The sequence below is a fragment of the Hoplias malabaricus genome, chromosome 8 (assembly GCF_029633855.1).
Source record: "Hoplias malabaricus isolate fHopMal1 chromosome 8, fHopMal1.hap1, whole genome shotgun sequence".
Classification (NCBI taxonomy): domain Eukaryota; kingdom Metazoa; phylum Chordata; class Actinopteri; order Characiformes; family Erythrinidae; genus Hoplias; species Hoplias malabaricus.
The window spans coordinates 17474765-17495455 of record NC_089807.1 but is presented as its reverse complement, the minus strand read 5'-3'; the positions used below and the strand labels follow the sequence as shown (position 1 = coordinate 17495455).

The window sequence follows — 20691 nt, the reverse complement described above, 5'->3', positions numbered from 1 at the left end:
TTTACTCAGTACACTTATTTCCAGCAAGTGGGCGAACTGTTTTGTGGGAAGTCAAATGTAGGAAAAGCAGCCTTTGTGATTTGAAAAAAAAGGGCATAGTTTTTCTCCGACAGTACTAGATACCCTCTACTAGTTATATAATTTAAAATATTAGGTTTCAGTGAAAACGAAATACATAGCACTTCTGATATTTTAATTATATATTTTTGGTAATCTGATCATAGGGTGAACTGCAAACTTATGAAATCCATTAGGTCGCTCATGTCTACAATCATTATTTTAATTTGATTACAGAATTAAAGGACTGTATTGTTTGTTTTGTACTCAGCACAGTATTGGATTGTAATCAGTTTAAATGTGTAAACCAGGGGTCTCAAACCAGATCCACCGAGGGCTGGTGTGGGTGCAGGTGTTCTTTTCAACCAAGCAGAAGACACACCTCATTCCACCTGTTTTTAATCAATGGGCCTAATCAATAGATTTTGACTTTCAGTAGTGTGAGGCTTCTGCTTGGTTGAAAAGAACACCTGCACACACACCGGCCCCCCGTGGATTTGGTTTGACACCCATGGTGTAAACCCTTAAGTAACACTGTAGAAAATGGCCCACTATTCAAATAAATATTTAAATCAGCTCCTTTCCATTAATGGAAATGGGAGAATGGTGCTAATAATTTGCAAATAATCATAATATTCAGTAAACCTACCATGAGCACTCAGTCATAGTGGGTGTATATGACAATATAGTCAGTGCCTGTAGCTACAAGTTAGGTGAACTTAATAAGATGGGAATTCACTGTAATTTAGTTATGGTATAATGAATTCCAAGATAGAGGTGCAACCTTTCAGGAAATTTGGCTCAACTTAAAATTAAGAATATAAATAGACATACAGAGAGGTTCACTGTACTTCATCTAGTCTCTTTGCATGGTTTTAAATTATTCTTCATAGAAGTATATCCTTGTTGTAGAGTATTATGTATTACTCTTTGTGTTGAGATGATCACATATGCTTTGATTTGGCATCAGAACCAGGTCCTGGAACACCTTAATCACAAAATTAGTTGAATCAAATTTGTCTGAACAGGAAGAATGGGATCAGAATTGGATAACACTGGCTTAAAATGTCAGAAAGCCTCCCTTTCTTCTTACCTGGATTGTGCATGTGAATTTTTAGAAGGACTATTACTCATTCATTCATTCATTGTCTGAAACTGCTTATCCAATTCAGGGTCACGGTGGGTCCAGTCCGAAGCCTAACCGGAATCACTGGGTGGAAGGCAGGAACACACCAGTCCCTCACAGGGCGACACACACACACACATACATTCACTCACACTGAGTCGCCAATCCACCTACCAACAGGAGTGTGGCTCAAACACACAACCTCCAGGTCCCTGGAGCTGTGTGACTGCATCACTACCTTCTTATCAATTTTATATAGTTCATTTATTCAGTTTAATTTATTTCAGATATACACCATATGTACAAATATTTGAGGACAAATTTGTAATGAGTGTATTCTACATTAACTTGCACCCATTACTAACACAGATGTGCAAACGTGCACACACTGCCTCTCTAATATATAGCACCCCAGCACTGAGCTGTGCTGATGAACCCATATTTACTGTCATGTCTCTTGTTAGGAAGTGAGTAGTAGACTGTATGTAGGCAAACATTAGCATTCTCAGTACATGTCTCAGTTAAATGGTTATTATCTTTTTATTGCAAGAATTTCACATATTAAGCCAACCACAAACAAACCTGTAAATCACATAATGCTGAAAATGTACTCCATATAATGTACTCAATGTTTACAAGGTACAATATCAATACTGAAAACAAAACAGTTATTACATGGTCACCAGGCACACAGCTGTACTACAAAATACACAAATACCTAATACAATATCCCAAAGAACTCATTGACATTCTCTTAAACTTCCAAACAATGCTCAAACAGAGCAATTTGTGCTGCATTAGTTATAGAAATTTGTTAGAAGAAAGAAAATAACTAGGAGACCTATTTTGTTCAGGGCATTTTTTTACACAAAGCAATACATCACATTTAAACAGAAGGCCTAGGTTTCTAAAAGTATCAAACCATACACACTGTCTGTGGTGTATAAAGTGCCCTGCAGTCTAGTATCTGTGCCTTAAGAATTGAGGTGAGGGGGCAGTTACAGTCCAGTTTCCATGCCTTAAAAATTCTGGGGTGAGGGGCATGGCAAGCTTATAGAAACAGCTCCATATCACCCCTGTTTTCAGAAACAAATAAAAAGGGTTATTTAGCCTCTGGATCATCTCCAGAGCCTTTATCCCAACTACATATCTCGAAGCCAGCGATGTGCTTGAGTTGTGCTTAAAATGTTCTTCTGCGCTCACTTAGAGTTGTACGGCCCACTTGGAGCTGCCTCCGGCCTGCAGAGATACCCTTCTCGTTTGTAAACCTGGCCACACGGTGGACTGTAAAATGATTGGACAGAGGGCGGGATGACAGACAGGACCTCGGAGGGCGGGATCATAAGAGTTCCGCACCAGACCGGATACTTCTCAAGGAGAATATACTGCTTTAGCAATGCTGTGAGAGGCAGCAGTGTTTCATCTTTGACTGGTTCCTTAATCTATGACCACACACCCTGGACAATTTGTGACTAAGTACAGCAAATATCCTACAGATTGCTCCGTTAATTTTTAAGGCGTTAGGTCTACATCATATCCAAAGATGCACTGATAAGTAAATCATTACTTCCAGAAGTTGCATTCCATCAGAAACCTAGGAAATTTTCAGTGAAACTTCAGTGAAGCAGCTCCAGACAATCTTTATGAGGAATCGAGGCTGAGAGAGAGAGAGTGAGAGAGAGAGAAAGAGAAAGAGAGAGAGAGTGTGTGAGTGAGTCAGGTGACTAAGCATCAGCTGATTGCATGCAGGACATGGCCGAGCAGACTGAATACTGATGAGGAGAAGAGACTGCTAATCACGAGCTGCCTCTCTCTGATTAATGACTTCTGTGAAAAGAACCGCTTGAGCAAAGAACCTGCTGCAGGTAAATAAGATTTGTCCGGATTCAGTCAGGTAATGCAATGTTTACAGGCAAAGCCTGACTACAGCAGTTGAAAAGAACTGCTGTGGTAAAGGCTGTTGCTAACTAACCAGCTATAGAAACTGAATGTTAAAGACCACAAATGCACTAGCCAGCAATCCAGTCTTTGGTCAGTCTTGTGCTGATAGACTTGTAAAAGTAATGTCAGAGAAAACGGGTTTAACTGCGAAATATTCAAATGAGCTGGCTAACATACTTCACATTTGACACAGCTAGGATAACTAGCTCTCCCTCTTTAGCCGTTTAATGTTAGCATTGGGTGCTAACTTCTGTTTACAGACGCGACTTGTTTTTTGCCAGCTTCAAACCTAGATAATTCCACCTTAAAAATTGTGCAAAATTTTTTATTTAGCCACAACAGAAAACTCGAACGTGTAGTAAACCTCGGCTTTGTGATTTAAATGCGCTCACAGATGGACACTTAAAGTTATGAGAGATTTTATCTAGTAAATATGAACATTTCGCATTTTTATTAGTGAAACGTGTACATGGAAATTATAAATACAGTATTGGATACAGTATGGGGCGCTAAGACTCTGAAGGACAGGTGTCCACAGGTGCATTCATTCTCTTGCTTTTCTTGGTTCTATAAGCTTTGGTCTGAGCTAATGGTAGTTGCACATATTCTGTGCTTAATAATGACAATAAATGTTCTTATACATATTTATCATATTTTTATCGTAATATTTTTTTCACGTTTTTCAAATTATTATTAGCATTCTGTAATGTTATATTTGATTAATGTGGTGTAACTCACAACCCAGTAAACAAGTAGCGAATATCTGATGCTTGGCTGAAACTAGACCAGAGCTATCTTTTTTTTTTTTTTTTTAATTCCTTTTTTATTGAACATGATTGACTGTCTAGCCCTTTTAATGTGTGCAGTTTTGTTGTGATAGAGAACCAGTATGTCTAACTCTATGGAGAATGGTCACAGTAATTACAATGGTGAGGCAGAACAGGTGTGGGAGAGACCTTGGACACTGCATGAAATGCAGAAAACCAGCTCTAACTGGTCCTTAGCTGCAGATGCTGGGGTATGATCTTAATAATTGAAATATATTGCATGCAAAGTTGTCTGTTGTAATTATTATTTTTTAAGTGTTTCTGTCTTTTCAAACAGCTTTTTCTCTACCTGCAAGACTTCTCTCAAAGAATGATGTCCAAAACTCATGAGATTGAAAAGCAGTTGGATGGTCTAATTCGAGACACTAAAGCAACAGACAGCTGCCTACACACCGTCTTCAATGACTTCCTTATGCTTTCCAATACACAATTCATTGAAAATGTATGTTTGTAGTACTCTGTATTCATTTTTAGTTTGTGTTAATAAATGTATTCCGAGTGGGGTGGTTTATCAGAAGCTCCCCATAGTATCAACATTTTTCGAAATATTTTAGTTTATGCATACGTATCACATATAGATGAGGTTTAATAAGTCAGAAGACAAACCAACAGTGTTAGTTATGAAATAAAATACTATGAATACACTGATTTTAAAAAGTGTAATATGTACTGACAATATTACAAATATGCTCAGAAAAACACTGGATCAAAATGATGTATAACTAATCTGGTATCAACGTATGTTTCCTAAACCTAATTGTTGTTAAGGCCCTACCAGGGTTAAATTTTATTATCATTTTATTAATAATCTGAGAGGTACACTGTAGAATATTACTATGATATTACATGTTATCTTTTAATAACACAGAGGGTTTATGATGAAGAAGTTGAGGATCCTGCTCCAAAAACTGAGGCGCAGGAGAAACATCCTGAACAGGTCTCTCCTTTTGTATTAATTTACAAGAAAGTAATTGCTAGTGCATTAATATATCCAGTCTCAAGTTTGTTTCACTGAAGTTTTGATTTGGAAGATTGAAGTGGCAGGCAGTTTCTGTTTGTTGCAATAATGTTAATAAACACATTGTAATTTAATTAATATATATATATATATATATATATATATATATATATATATATATATATATATATATATATATATAATAAAAGACTGATTACTGTGGAAGGCGTATTGGACTGTTATGAAAAACACAAACCAAATGTACGAATGTTAGTTTGATTATATGTTTATAGTATATGTAGTTTTTGAAATTTAGTTTGTATTATATGTCACTTGGTACAACTTTTAAGAAAAGTAATGGCTATTCTCTCATCTGTTCTATTTGACAACAGAAAATAATGTGTACAACATCAGTATACCTGAACTTAAAGGAGATCCTATATAGTTTTAATTGTATACGTTTTTTTTCATATTTTAAGGAAAAAACTCGAGAACAGAAAGAAGCAGAGTTGATACCTAAAGTCCAGGAGGCAGTAAACTATGGTCTTAAAGTTTTAGAGTCAGCATTTGAGCAACTTGACATTAAAGCTGGGAATTCTGACTCTGAGGATGAAGAGGTAGCAGATAGAGTGGAACCCATCTTAGAACCAAAGGTGAGATACAACGTGTGTTTAATGGGCAATAATAATGTACTGCATGTAGATTCTTAATAGCCAAGTGATTTTCTGAGTAATTTTAATTTTGTCACTCTTTGTTAATAGGATTTGTATGTGGATAGACCATTGCCATACCTGATTGGATCGCAGGCTTTTATGGAACAAGATGATGTTGGCCTGGGAGATCTCTCCAGTGATGGTATTGTATTAACATTTTATTAAGATTTTCCTATCATTGAATACTTATTGTTAAATACAGTACTTATGTTTTTTTGCTCATTCACAGAAATGTCCATAGACAGTGACAGAGAAAGTGTCATTGAGAGCGAAGAGGGGAAAGACGAAGAGGTAAACCTGCCTACCATTTATTGTCTTTATTGTCAGTACCATTTTAATTTTGCTGAATAATAATGTTAATGTTGATTTCCAGATGGGAATATTTTGTGAGTGTTTTTTCTACTGCAGAATATTTGCATTTGAATAACTGTCAGCACAAATTAGACTAATATAATATGATTATATTGTATAATGTAATTTGCAAATACACAGCACTCAGATGAGGACTTTGACCAGGAAGAGGAGGGCCAGGGAAGCTTAAAGAAAGTAAGACCTCCACCAAAAAAAATTTCATGGCAGTCGATACCAAATTGCACGACAGATTTGGTTTGAGTGAACTGCCTTCAAAGCTATATTATGTGAGAATACATTTAGTTTTATATAAATATAATACATTTTTCATTTATTTGACAGAAACAGTCTTTAGTCAGTTATGAAGAAGAGGAGGAAGAAGATGAAGATTCAGACATATTTGGAGAATCTGACAAGGATGAGGATGAAGCCAGAAAGGTTAATTTTCAGATTTCTTTCTTAACTGACAAAGATTTTATTAAAAAAGAAAAAAGTGGATCAAACAAACCTAAATTATTTGCGAGCTAGTGCTCTTCTCAAACATGTGCATTGGCTCTTTGTCTGGTTGTGATGCTTGGGTATCAGGATGATGTGGGTCAAACGTCTTTTGCTGATGAGCTGGCAGCCAGAATCAAAGGAGATACAACAAGCAAGCCAGACGTAGACCGTACATGTAGGTTCAGTTTTTCTTCTTCTTTCTTTTTTTTCTTGATTATTTTTCTTTCTTTTCCATGCCTGTATTTGCTTCATTTACATATTTTTCTTTTTTTTTTTTGGTTTGCATTTGCATGTTTTTTTTTTCTTGCAAGCATTGTCATCAGGTCCATCTGTCAGCAAGAAGAAGAACAAAGGAAAGAAACTGCCAAAGGCATCGGGTATGAATAACTGCATTCATCCCAACATTGAGGTTGCCTCACTGTTGTTTATTTAATTAAGGAGTAGCATGAATGGCAGTTCATCTGTTACTTTTGGATATTTCATATCATTATTCATGTAAAATAAGTGTTTGCTTAAATGCCTTCCCATCTTTTCTTTGGTTAAACAGCTTGTCCCATTTCTTTTCATGTTGATGATCATTTTGTGTCAGACGCTCAATTTACATTTGTACAAAACTGTCATTATAAACTAGGGCTGGGCAATCTAAAATGAATCTAAATCGACATTAAGAACTTCTAATCAACATAATCATGTCTATATCAATTATTTTTTTATATTTACGTATTTAATTTTATTCTGTAATGTTCCCACTGTGTGTTTATGTACTGTTCCTTTAAAACCCCTAATAAGATGTAGTCATGTGATTCTGCCCCTGCCTGCCATCTAAACACTGAGGCCGACCAAGCAACTCGAGCAGCTTGTACCAAAGAAAAACACAGCATCTATGTTTTGGACGTGCTCTGTTTTGACTATAATTAATACGACACCAAACATAAACGCTGAGAAAAAAAAAACACCAAAGCACAATCACACACCAAATATAAATCGTACTCAGAAAACAAGAACCCAGCGACATTAGAAAAAATGTCCCAGCTTTAATACTGCAGCATATTTACAGCACAAGCCTCGTCACTAAACTTTGAGGGTCAAAAACACAAAAATAAAATAATCGTTCATTAATCATAATCATGGTAAAATGTCCAATTAATTGTGAATCACTCATAATGCCCAGCACGAGTATAAACATTTTTATCATATAATTTGCATTCAAGTTAATTAAGATATTTTTGGTCTAATGTTTATGATAGAAATAGAGAAATCTTTTACTGTATTTCATGGCCACCTTGTTTTTTTTTTTCTAGTGGAAGATGATAAAGATGCATTGTTCAAGCCTCCAAAAATGGAGGACGATGAATACTCTCCATTTGGAGGGAAAGGTGGACTCTTCAGTGGTGGTAAAGGCCTCTTTGATGATGATGATGATGAGGTAAGTTGTTGTATTCTTACATTGTTCACAATTATGTTGTTCATAAATACAAATAACTATTTTACAGTATCTGCAATAAAAGAAATATTTGTCTTAAAAGCCAATTTGAATTTTTATGGCCCACAGGGTGATCTGTTTTCTGATGCACCCAAGAATAAACAAACAGAAACAGAAAAGGAAAAAATAGTGCCACAGACAACAGGTAAAATTATTTCAGGCAATTATGCTTAACATGGCAGATTATGCTTTACTTTTTATAAAAAATGCAGTTGATCAGTGCGTTTAAGTACTGCCTATATACACAAAAAGTTCAGAAAAACATATTGCAGCATATAATATATAAATACAATATATAAATTCATCATATTGCCCACGCCTTTTACAGGGTTCGTACAGGTGCTTGAAATATTTTTAAATGCTTGAATATTAATGTTGTATTTTCCAGGTTTGAAAAGTGCTGGAATGTTGTATAAAGTACTTGCAAATGTTTGAATTTGTAACAGCATTTTTTTTCACAACAAATATCTAACTGAATAGTTTGGTTATTAGATGGAGAAATAAAATAAGTCGCAGAGCCTAAAACGAAAACTGCTCTGCATGAATTCTGTGTCACGCCTACACATGTGATAATGATGGGAATTCTGAATCTTTTTGGTGAACCAAGATCATTTGACTCAGTTCACCCAGAAATGTTGTTTTTTGTTTCCCAAATGGCTCTTCATTATACCTCAGGAGAGAAAATAACCCTAACATTCTGCCCTGGTCACAAAACAGGTTTTGTGTATTTTTTTTAAGGAGCACAAAAGCACAGGTCAAAAAATATAAATGTAGAACCAGTTTAGAGGGATGTCTGCTTATAAACATGTGACAGATTTTGAAACTTCCGTTTCTTTTTTTTTTTTTATCCTTCTGCTATTACCAAATACAGTTCTGATTGTTTATCATCCCTTTTATAAAAATATATATAAAAGTGATCATTTTGAGTATGTGTGTATTTGTATAAATATGCAATTGACTACAGCTATAAGGTGCTGGAAATGCTTGAAAAGTGTTTGAATTTAACCTTGGAAATACTGACCTCAGTTAAATAACAAAATATATTTACAATTAAAATACTGTCCTTTTATCCTTTTTTTTTTTTTTTTTTAAAGAGATTGCCAAAACTAGGAAAATTCCCACAGGTGCAGTGTCCATATTCCCAGGTAAGTTATTTTAAAAGGCTTTGCAAGTGTATAATTTATTTTTGTCCCATTACATTCTATTGTCAACTTTCAGTGGGATTTATTTTTGTTTTCATTGCTAGAAAATAGTCTCTTTGGGTCACCAAGCACTTCAGATTCCCTGGAGAGCAAAGCAAATGACAGTCCAGTAAAACCCAAAATGCAGGCAACTTCAAAACCGGCAGCAATAGGAGGTGGCCTCTTTGATGACGACGATGATGAGGATGCTGACTTTTTTAGTGGGAAGGCTCCCAAAAAGCCTATTTCTGGTTAGTGTTGAATATCTTTATCCGAGTCTGAAATGTATGTATGTATGTATGTATCTTTACACTTATATAGCGCCTTTCTAGACACCCAAGGACGCTTTACAATCCACACTGCTCAGAACGCTCAATCCACACACACTGGTGAGAAGCGGCAGCCAAATGCGCACAGCGTACTCTCGACCAGGAACGACCGTCCACCTGGAGGACTGCATCGGGCACTAGGGTTTAACCCAGGATAGAGCGCCAATCCATATCTGGGCTCACACATACAGATATTCATTCACACACCAGGACAGTTATTAGAGAAGCCAATTCACCTACCTTCCATGTTTTTTTTTTTGGACTGTGGGAGGAAACCGGAGACCCCGGAGGAAACCCACGGGGAGAACATGGAAACTGCACCCAGATGGGACTTGAACCCAAGATCCCAGCGCTGGGAGGCGAACGTGCTAACCACTAAGCCACCGTGCCGCCCCAAATGCCTTAGGACAGTGGTTCTCAAACTTTTTAGACCAAGTACCACCCATTATCAAACCAAAACCTCCAAGTACTATCTATATCTACCACAAACATGTGCGCCCCTGGTTCTTCCTGTGTTAAGGCAAACTGTTGCTTGAATTTTTGCATATCTTTGTTGCTTTATATTTACTAGACATTATAGAGAGAGTACAAATAACAAGGCCTAAACTGAATGCTTTAAACACAATTATACATTTATGAGAACATATGTATGGGCAATAAGCGTTTTGAAAGAAAAAACAAGAAAAGGTCAATTTAATATCAATTACATGATTTAATAGACTACAGGTGAAAACAGCATAGCTTTTAGGGCAGATGCTCACAGCGGATCTCTGCTTGTAGCAGTTGCTGAAGGAGGGGCGGCGCTGTGTTAAACCTTGTTTTAGGGCTGTAATGATGTGAAGAACGGCCATGTTTCCCTTCACCCGAGTGTTTTCTTCTATTTTGTCTTCACATGTACAGAATTCACGCTTAGTTTTCTCTCTTTTTGCATCTGGATTTAGTCCTTCTGGGCTCCGGGGTATTTCTCGGGCTTGGTCTCGGCTTCTTTTCATTTTTTTTTCCCCTTTTTACGATAAAATCTAAATTGCTCACCTCTGTCTCTAGCCATTGCTTATGTCCAGTAGGCAACTAAAACTGGGCTTTTTTTTACAAGGATTTCTCAAAAAACTGGGGGATCACGTTCCCTCCCGCTGTCCCCTGTGGAACTGTCTTGCTGCAACATCATCCTCAGTTTGTTGTTGTTATAGAATACGTATCTTAAAAATAGAGATATTTATAATAGGTTTTTATGAGAGATGTCTGTCTTCATTCTGTGGGTAATATCAATACTGTTCTGACACGAGCCACTGAGCCGTGGTTTCACTGGGTCACGCCACAGTTAACAGCGATAAGTCATTGGTCCAATTATGTCTAGTTCGTCGTCCATGTAATGGTTTGTGTTTGGGCTTATTTTCCTGTGAAGTGGCCTAATCACCTCTTTCACACACTGATAACTAAGCAGTGGCTCATTTGAACATTGTGAGCACCAGCTCCAAATTGCAAGAAGAACCTACATGATGTGTCAGTAACAGCTTTCTCCTCTAAAGATTCAGAGCTCCTTTGAGTGCTGAGGTGCACTGTGAGTTGGTGATACCAACCTGGCACATGGAGCTGGTGCTCACAGCGCTCAAATGAGCCCCTGCTTAGTTATCAGTGTGTAAAATAGGCATGGCGATTAGGCCACTTTACAGGAAAATAAACCCAAACCCATAAAACATTGCATGGTCGATGGACTAGACACAAAAAAACGGATCGTCACTGTGGCTTGACCAGTGAAATCACGGCTCAGTTGCTCTTGTGTCCGAACGGTATTAGTATTACCAGCAGAATGGAGACAGACTTACGTATACGTATCTTATAATTACAAGATGTTATCTAATAATTATGAGATACTGAGGAATGATTATTATTTTTTTTATATATATATTTATATATGTATTATTATTTATTTATTTATTTTAATTGTGTGTGGCAGCAATATGCTTCCGTAGTCCCCCACCTGCCGTTCCCGTACAAACGTAATCAACTTCGGCGTATGCGCAGCACATTGTATCTTTCTACAACACAAATTAATTTCATTGGGGCATAATTATGAAAACTGTGAAACATTACATAATTTACACACAACTTTCGCTTTTCAGTTATGAATAAATTCCTTACCTAAGTAGTACATTTTTCGAGGTCATTTGTCATACCACCTCTTGCTGCTTCACATACCATTAGTGGTATGCATACCACAGTTTGAGAACCACTGCCTTAGGACATTTTGAATTTTATCACAGAATATGGAGTTCTTATTTATTTGTTTATAGCTGCAGGTACTGTATTTAAATGAAACAACTGTTTGTATTTAGCTGGACAGGAAAAACAAAAACCAAAGAAATCAGTGGACCTGTTTGGAGGTGATGATGATGATGATGATGATGACGAAGGGGACATTTTCAGTGGAAAATCTCGTGTTGCCACTACTCAACAGAGCAAGAAATCTGTGGAGGAAGAAGAGGTGGTACAAACTCCTGAGAAAAAGGTATAAGCTTCACACTTTTTTTTCCATTTATTTATCATTTATTTGATGTATATTATTATTAATATACATTACTGAATATTATCATACAAATTTGTAACGGAGCTTGGTAAGTTGAGAAATTTCATGAAGTGATTTAATGACATATATGGAGTGTTTAATAACAAATGGTTTATAATGGTTATTTGATGTCTTTTTCAAATGGACATAAAATAAAACATATTTGAACAGTGAGAGTTTATTACATAGACACTGACTGACTAAACTTGTGTGAATGAAGTTACCTGCTGGTGCCGTCTCCATGTTTGGGCCTGGCACAAAGAATCTCCTTGTGGAGGGACTGAAGAAACGTCAGCCTTCTATAAGTGAGGAATCTGAGAAATCTGAGGAGGTATGAAAACCATTGCCTCACTTTCACATTTCTCAATTTCTGTCTCCCTTGCAGAATATTTTAGTTAGGATTTCTCACTTGCTTTCTCTCTCTTTTTCTGTACACTTTTTTTTTCTGAATGTTTTTTAAGAGTGCACCCCCTCCTGAAGTCAAACCATTAACTGTTCATAAAACAGCAGAAAAAGTCCAGAGCAAAAGTTTGTTCTCTGATGATGAAGACTCACAGGTATGCATATTATATGCAATATTTCACATTGAAACTTTAATAATGCAATTGTCATTAATTTTATATGGCAATAAACAATTTTTGTTTTTGTTCTCCTTACTTCCTAAAGATATTCTCCACAGTGCCAAAAAGTCAGTCAAAACCAGAACAAACCCTCACCCAGAGCAAACCAAACAAGACGTCTATATTTGATGATGAAGAGGAGGAGGTGAGTTTTAGATGGTTTAACTTTGGTCGAAGAAGAAATGAGTGTAGCGGGAGTTCTTAAAATGATGATTCCTTTTTTTTTTCAGGATCTGTTTTCCTCTATACCAAAATCCAAATCAATTCAGGTCAAAACAGCAGCACTGCAACCCAAGAAAACAGTGTCAAGTACTCTTTTTAGCGATGATGAGGTATGAGTAAATAAAATCCTGTAGAATAATTTACAACTATGAAGTAGTTGTGTTTATCTCACCAAATTATCTGTTTGGAATTGTATTAATTATTGTGTAGGTGGAGAATAGGATTAGCAGTGATGTAATTTTCATTTTAACGCTTTCGTTTAATGCATCAGGACCAATGGATTAGCCACAAGCCCAGCACAGTTAAGCCAGAGATAAAGAGTGGTGGAATGAAGGCCAGCATCAGCGCCCCCTCCAGGCTACCCAGTGCCAAAACAGCACAGAAAGACAGTCTGTTTGATGAGGATGATGATCTGTTGGCAGCCACGAAGGAGACAAGGTTTGTGAGGTTGCGTTTTTGACACATTCATAAAATTATATTTTACTTTCCTTAACAAATACCTGCTTTAAAATGATGAAAAGCTTTGTCTGCTTTTTCCTTTTATAGAAAGAGAATATTTTGTTGGTGTATAAAGAGATGTTGAGCTTTATTGAAAAAGTGGACTATAAATAAGTGGGATTTGTTTGTTTAAATACATAATGCAACATATTTTAAACTTTCTGTCCCAACTCATTGGGTTTTGATTTCATCTTGCAGTCATAAGAAGTCTCAGAGAGTTTCTCTGCTTTTTGAGGACGAAGATGAAGATAAAGGGTCACTCTTTGGTTTCAAACATCCTGAAAACAAAACAACACTTGAAGCCAAAGTAAGTTACATAAAGTAAATAACAAAATGTTATTAATATTTATTTCAGTCATACATGCATACTGAACATTAGTGTTTTGTGGTCAGTTGTTTAAAAAGTGTTACTTACATGGAACTTTCAATCCTTCACTTACATTGAACATGTACATTTGGTGTAAGAAATAGCAAGTTAAAGCTAGTTAGGCCTGTACCAGGAGGGTGGTATGATTCTGAAAAAGCATATCACAGACCATCCTCAACTGAGAGAGAGTCTAGCTAGTGAATTGCAGTGGGCATGCTTGATACCCAGGGTGGTTAACTAAAGAGGAATCTTTTATTTTGAATGGGTTTCAGGGTCCTGCTGCCAGCTCTCAGGCTCCCTCTCTGTTTGACCCTGAAGAGTCAAAGAAAGCGGCACCTGCACCAATAGAGCATAAAGTCACAGAGGAGAGGTCTTTACACAAGAAGCCAGTGCAGACCACACTTTCTACTGAGGAGATTAGTGTTAAGGACAAGCCTGCTGCAGCTGTTGGCCTTTTTGGAAGAATTAATGTGCTAGGAGATGGGGCAGAAACCACCAAGGTGAGAATTTGAATCACCTTTTTTGTGAATATTTATATTTTTATAGAAAATCAATTAATTCGGAACTTATGCTAGCTAGAAATAATTGAATATCACTACCATAATATTAACTATATTTATACCTGCACTATTCATTTTTGTGTGACATAGATGCAGACCAAGAGTCCGCTGGATGACTTTGATGATCTAGACTGGCATAAAGAAACTCCACCACCCATGGAGAACAAGGAGAAAAAGGCCAAGAAAAATACACTCAGCTTGTTTGATGATGATGATGATATTGACGATGAAGAGGAACCAGATGAGGCATCCCCTGTTTCTGTAGCAACAAAATCAACTGAGAATAGCACGGTGAGGGTTGGTTTGTTTGTTTTCAAGCTCTAAATTTGTGTGTGCATGTGACTAGAATTGTGATGATACTTCTTATGTTATAATCTCAGGAGCAGAAACCTCGTGTGAAGAGTACAGGTGTGTTTCAAGATGAGGAACTTCTCTTCAGCCAGACTCAGCAGAGAGATAATGACCCAGATGTGGACCTGTTTGCTACCACTGCTAAAACATCTGTGAGTTTAAGATACATCAACATGGACATAGATATTTTATATATCCTACAAATTTTTCGCAATGGTTCAAAAATTTGGTTCTTGCATTGCATGATCTATTTAAAATACAAACCACATGTCTGGAGATGTCGGGATTATTATGTTAAATGCAGTAAAAAAAATCTGTGATTTGTTGATCTCCCTAAACTTTATTATCTGCAAATGTACATAAAGGTAAATCAGTTTCACAGTTGAACTAATATAAATATATATATTTAAGATCCAAAAGAGCATTTCTTAGTATAATACCTCAAAGAATTGAACACTTTCAAAATCTGATTACAGATGATCTAGGGAAAAATTCAAATTATCCAGAAAAATCTGTTAGTTTCAGCAAAACCAGAAGCTGCCAAATGTGTGTGTGACCTTGGAGCCCTCAGACAGCAAGCAAAGAGACACCCATTTATACTCTGAATTTCTTCAGAGTTATGTGGGTCCTAGCCTCGCATTGTCATTGCCTAGGGAGACTCTAGTACCCTTTGCCACTTAATATGGCACGCCTACTACCGCAGAAAAAGTCTACTATTTTTGGGAGTCTTTATGACTTACGTCAGGCCAGAGCAAGTAAAGAATGAAATGTTGTTCAAGCTCATCAGTGTCCATTACCAGTGCAAATGTGTGCTGTGTTCAAACAAGAATGGGCAAAAATTCTGCTTGCAAAACTGTATGCAAATGATTAGAAGTGTAAACAAATTTGTTTCTATTTACAAATACAATCAAGTTGGAAATCAAACCTTTAAAATCATATATTTATATTGGTCCGTTTTATTAAAGGATCAAGAAAATGGACAAATTCCAGATTCTTATTTTAATTGCATGGTACAAAAATCCTAGGTTTTCCAAACAAGGTGTTTGAACATATGAGAGATTGTGAATGTTAGGATGATTGATATTTTGTTATTGCAGGCACCCCTGCCTAGCTCAGTAAAGTCTGCAGTTCCTACATTGTTTGGGGATGATGAAGATGATGATGACCTGTTCAGCTCTGCAAAGCCCAAAGCTCCTCCAGTACTGTACTTTGGTTTAATTTTACTTCTATTGGAAATGGTGTTTTAAGAGGAAATGAAAAATGGGTTTTCATAAATCTAATATAATTTCTTTATTTAGAGAGTACCTGAGAAACCCAGTAAACCAACAAAGGATGAAGCCAACAAAGGTGCTATTACTTCACAATCAACCCAGAAAGAGGTATGGTTTATACAGTTTACTATTTCAATTCTTAAATGATTCTGAGACAAAACGTTCTTATGTAATAGTAATCACAAAGTAAATAATTTATTGTCTAACTGTAAGTGGATATTTCAGAATATGATTTTGAGCTTGTATTAGAATTGATGAATTTGTAATCTAACTTCAGTTTACAATATTGTAATTGTTCATTTGTATTTTAGACCACAAATTTATTTACCAGTTCTGGCAATAGGGTGGAGGTTCTCAACATACATTTATTTATTTTTAATTTTCCATTACTACTTTTAAAATGTTTAGCTTAGTGATTTGATACTGTATCTGAACAGTGTGTTTAACTTGTAGATTGCTGTGATATATTTAAACGGAAATGGGTGGTTACCCAGACAGGGATTAAGCTTAGTCCTGGACTACAGAGCATTTTTTTTTCTTTTATGGTTTTTCCATTGAAAACTGTTTTTTATTTTAAATAAGCAGTGTGCACCTGATTCCCCTTTTTAGTCCTGTTCTTGGTGGCCCTCTGTCCTGCACTGTAGATATCCCTCTGTTCCCAACACATTTGATGTAATTCATGAGCTAATTAACAGCCCCTTCCAAATTTGAAGTGGGTGTTGTGTTGGCGTGTGAAATAAACCACAACATGCAGGGCAGAGGCCCACCAGGATCAGGATTGAGAAGCACTTTTAAACAAAGTTATAAGTTCAAGAAGTCACAAGCCATCCTACCAACAGAGGTTCTGCATGAATGGTTTAAAAGAACTTCATAACCTATCTGCTTCCTTTTAATCATGTAGCCAAGAGTATCAGTGTGCAAACACACCAAAATATTAGATAAACCATGTGCCTGCCTTGCACAAGATATCCACTGGTTCAGGCTTTGTTTTGAATGGACTTTACTGACATAGATATTGATGAAATTTATTTGGGTCACCTCACCATTTTGTTCAAAGAAACCCTCTTGATTGAATCAGGAAGAACCAGGCCTGTGTCTGTATTTATTTATGTTAAAACATGTAAGAATAAACATGATGATGCACCACATGCATTTTGACTTATAGGGAAAAGGTCACTGAGCAAAATGTAGAATCTGATGCATGTGAAATGAGACTCCTGCATAAGCATGTATGCATGAAAATGGTTTTTGTTCTTTTTAGGCAAATTCACTTTATCATATAATTAATAAGACGTTAATGTACTATAGGATTTTGCAATTTGTGTTGATTTAGAGTTTTTTTTACTGAAATGTACCCAATGTCGTTAATTGCACAGAAGCCTGCAAGCCCTGTAAAAACAAAAGAAACCACCACAAGGATTGGGAAACTTCAAGTAATGTTTTATTAAAGACTCTTTTTTTTAATTATTATTATTATTTTTTCCGCCTCTTCTCCCTTGTCGCTCTTTGAGTCCTTTTCAACATTTCTGGTGTTCCTTTGCTGCTACATCTTTTAAAAGATGATGTTAATATATCAAACAAGTCTTAGCCTTTTACATCTGACTTCTGACTAACTCTGTTCCTATTAAAAATGTTAAGCCTATATTTTGATGTGAATACTGCATGCATTCTGCATCAGTTTATTTGTTTATTTTTGTTCTCGCCTTTGCTCATGTTTGTTGCTTGTTGCTGATGTATTTGTTCTCTCTGTATCTAAGACTTTTATCAAAATAACAAATTCTTCATTTGTTGCATGGAAGAACTGTTGCCTGCAACTTTTTTGCTATCAGGGCATACGTTAATTTTCCTTTTAAGAATTTTTTTGCACTAACGACAGTACACATTTTCTTACAGTTTGTGATATGTAATTTCATATGTGAGCTTTCAGATCTCATCTCTCCCCTCAGGCAAACTTATCAATCAACCCTGCCAGCCTCCTACCAGGAGCTGCACCTCGGGTGCCAGGGGCAGTCAGTGTAATTTCTGGCCTGGCACCATCCTCCTCAGCTCAAGCAGCAGGACCATTGCCAGGATTCACCAGCATTCCGCAGCCTCAGGCTTACAGTGAGGGAGGAGTGTGCTTTGATAAGCCAGTTCAGGTCACCACATTACAGAATGCTAACAAGGTGAGTATGAATACACCTCTGGGACTGGAAAAAATGGTAGATTTCCCCAGTCAGTACCCAACATTTATGTTCTTTGTCCATCCAATTTCCTGTGCAAACACATCATTCACATATGTTAATTTTTTCACAATCTATTCTTTGACTGGTTTTTGGATGTGTGTTTTACTGGGCTGTACTGGGTAACTGCTTTCCAGGACTGGAGCTCTACAGACCTGGTTTAACTCTTTTCCCAAATTGCATAGAGTAATTTTGTATCAACCTAAACTCTGTCCTCTCCTGTGCAGGATCGTGTAAAAGGTGCAACGCGAAGACGGCCCCAGACACGAGCAGCAAGGCAACTATCAGCACAGCGTTCTATAGAAGCACGCGGAGATATCCAGGAAGAAAACTCTACACCCCAGGCTGTGTCTAGAAGTGGGGCACCACCTTCAGTATCCCCCTTCAACCCTGTTTCAGTCAGGCCATCTGCCCTTTCACTTCCTGTAACCACCACCTCCACAGCACCTGCATGCAAACAAGCTAATGAGTCTGTCAGGCCGAAAAAGCCCTCTGTTGCTGCTGAGGAGGACCTGTTTGCCTCAGAGGATCTCTTTACTTCTGTATCAGTCCCTAAACACACAGCTTCCCCTCAACCCAAAACAAAAATCTCTGAGACAGTTCCTGAAGGAGACTCAAAGAGAGAAGCCAGTGTAGCCTCAATGAAAGACAAGACCCTGTCTATCTTTGATGACCATGGGGAGGACCTCTTTGCTACAGTCAAGACAAAGCCAGTTAAGAAAGCCAAGGCTGTTCCTTTTCTTGATGATGATGATGATGATGACATCTTTAGAACAGAGAAACGTAAGGACACTAAAGTGCTGAGTGATTCAACTAAACCAGATATTTTCCAGGTAATCCATCTGTGTTTCTGTCTGTCTGTGTGTGGTGTTTTCAGAGCTTTTAAATAACGGTTTTGCAGAAGATAAAATTTATATTTAAAAAAAAAAAGCCTTATAATTTGAATTTAGCCAAAAATGAGCTCATAATTTTTACTGTGTGTATATTCCTAAACAATTCAGTTAATTGCTTGATATCATTGCAGGATGGAAAGGAAACTCCCCCTAAATCTCATAAAAAACCTAAAGATTCCTCACTGGATGCCAGCTTGTTTGATGATGTTGATATTTTTGCTGATTTGACTCCAGTATCTAAGCCGAAAGGGAAAAAAGTAAAGAAGAAAGTGGAAACTAAGTCAATATTTGATGATGATATGGGTAAGTTAATGCTACCATACTATACTAATGCTAAAATAATTGCATACACAAACACTAGGTGTTCATTTCTTATTTTGTGCCTTTTACAGATGATATATTCTCATCTGGAACCACAAAATCAGTAGCGGCCTCATCTTCTAAGTCTAAGAAACCTACCCAGGAACCCAGCACTACAGAACAGACGGGACACAGTATTTTTGATGATCCCCTTAATGCATTTGGTAGAAAATAATCTCTTAAATAATCTATTTGTAATTTGTGTAGAAATGTCATTAAAATCCACAAAGATTAGAACATACTGTATTAACACTGTTCATAGCTAATTTATAAATTGTGGATAAAATCTCTTTAAGAAAAATAGATGGAAAAAACCATCAAGTAGCTTCTAATGGCATCCAGAAACTCATCCCTCATTAGTAGTTTATAATATCAACCACAAAATGTTTAGATTTTTTTTCCAATTTAATTTCAGCATAGCACTTTAAATTTGAGATTATTAATTGTGCATCATATAAAATCAGTTTCATTTGATAGTGAAAGGACTACTCCCTCTGACATGGTCAGCTGCAAGATTTAATCTGCATTCTTTTGCATCTGTTTGTGCCAAATAACTTAATAATTGTCTTACGATTAGTGCTCACTTTCTTTTGAGGCCGTTTTTATACTTTTGTTTTGTTGCATGTAAAATGATTTTTGTAAACTAAAGAAAATATATTTTATGAAATTTATAGTGAGTGAATTTATTTTTCATGGTACTAATGAACAAGCTGCAGAAATGAGACAATGTACGTTATTTCTTACACTATTGACCCCAGTTTAATATATTTGGGGGTGGGGTATTGATTGCAAAAAATGCTACAATGCTAGAAAATGTACTACAGTTTCTTGTAAAATAACAGACATTTAAATGTAGTAACTAGTAAGTTTAGTAGGCTAGGTTGCTGCATGAAAAATGTAAGGTTTTCTGTAGAATCACTACCTTCTGCGCAGCTATTTTTTAACATGTATTTATTTCTTTTGGAGGAATCGTCTCCCAGTGACATTAGTCTAAGAAAGAAACAGGTGATAAGTATGCATGCACCCTAACATCAGAATCATAATTGGTATGTCTTTTAAACAAAGTACAACCATTGCACAAATAAAAGCCAATATATATGAAACTGACATTTAACAATATATTGGTCTCCAAAAGAGAAGAACATTTAGGTGACATCTACTGCACTCATTTCTTTGTTTCATTAAAACTAATCATTATTGTATTTGGTCAATAACAAAGGTTTAAATCAGTACTTTGTAATATGACCTTTGTCAGCAACGACAGCGGTCAAACGTTTCCTGTAAGTCTTCACCAGGTTTG

The 20691-nt window shown here is 36.5% G+C and overlaps 1 protein-coding gene across 7 annotated transcripts; it reads left to right on the top strand.

Annotated features, from left to right (window-relative positions):
* Positions 1-2610: 2610 nt before the first annotated feature.
* Positions 2611-20010, top strand: washc2c (WASH complex subunit 2C). Of its 7 annotated transcripts, none has more exons than XM_066678642.1 (32): positions 2612-3048; positions 4005-4142; positions 4229-4393; positions 4820-4888; positions 5389-5562; positions 5671-5764; positions 5852-5913; positions 6115-6168; positions 6316-6411; positions 6559-6646; positions 6783-6848; positions 7773-7897; positions 8024-8099; positions 9049-9099; positions 9201-9386; positions 11798-11970; positions 12248-12358; positions 12489-12584; positions 12694-12792; positions 12878-12979; positions 13141-13307; positions 13566-13674; positions 14007-14234; positions 14385-14585; positions 14675-14797; positions 15743-15844; positions 15944-16024; positions 17293-17349; positions 17863-18081; positions 18366-18971; positions 19163-19334; positions 19424-20010. In XM_066678642.1, the coding sequence occupies exons 2-32, from the start codon at positions 4014-4016 to the stop codon at positions 19564-19566; spliced, it is 4224 nt and encodes a 1407-aa protein (XP_066534739.1). In that variant the 5' UTR covers positions 2612-3048; positions 4005-4013; the 3' UTR covers positions 19567-20010. The 7 variants fall into 7 exon arrangements, with proteins under 7 accessions (XP_066534742.1, XP_066534744.1, XP_066534739.1 ...); XM_066678641.1 differs by having other exon boundaries at positions 3991-4142; XM_066678643.1 differs by lacking the exon at positions 2612-3048 and adding an exon at positions 3054-3077 and having other exon boundaries at positions 3991-4142.
* The last annotated feature ends 681 nt before the right edge of the window (positions 20011-20691 follow it).

Coding starts and splice junctions, on each gene's coding strand:
- washc2c (XM_066678642.1), top strand. CDS start 4,014: ATGTCTAACTCTATGGAGAATGGTCACAGTAATTACAATGGTGAGGCA. Junction 4,394..4,819: donor ATACACAATTCATTGAAAAT/GTATGTTTGTAG, acceptor TTAATAACACAG/AGGGTTTATGATGAAGAAGT. Junction 5,914..6,114: donor AAGAGGGGAAAGACGAAGAG/GTAAACCTGCCT, acceptor GCAAATACACAG/CACTCAGATGAGGACTTTGA.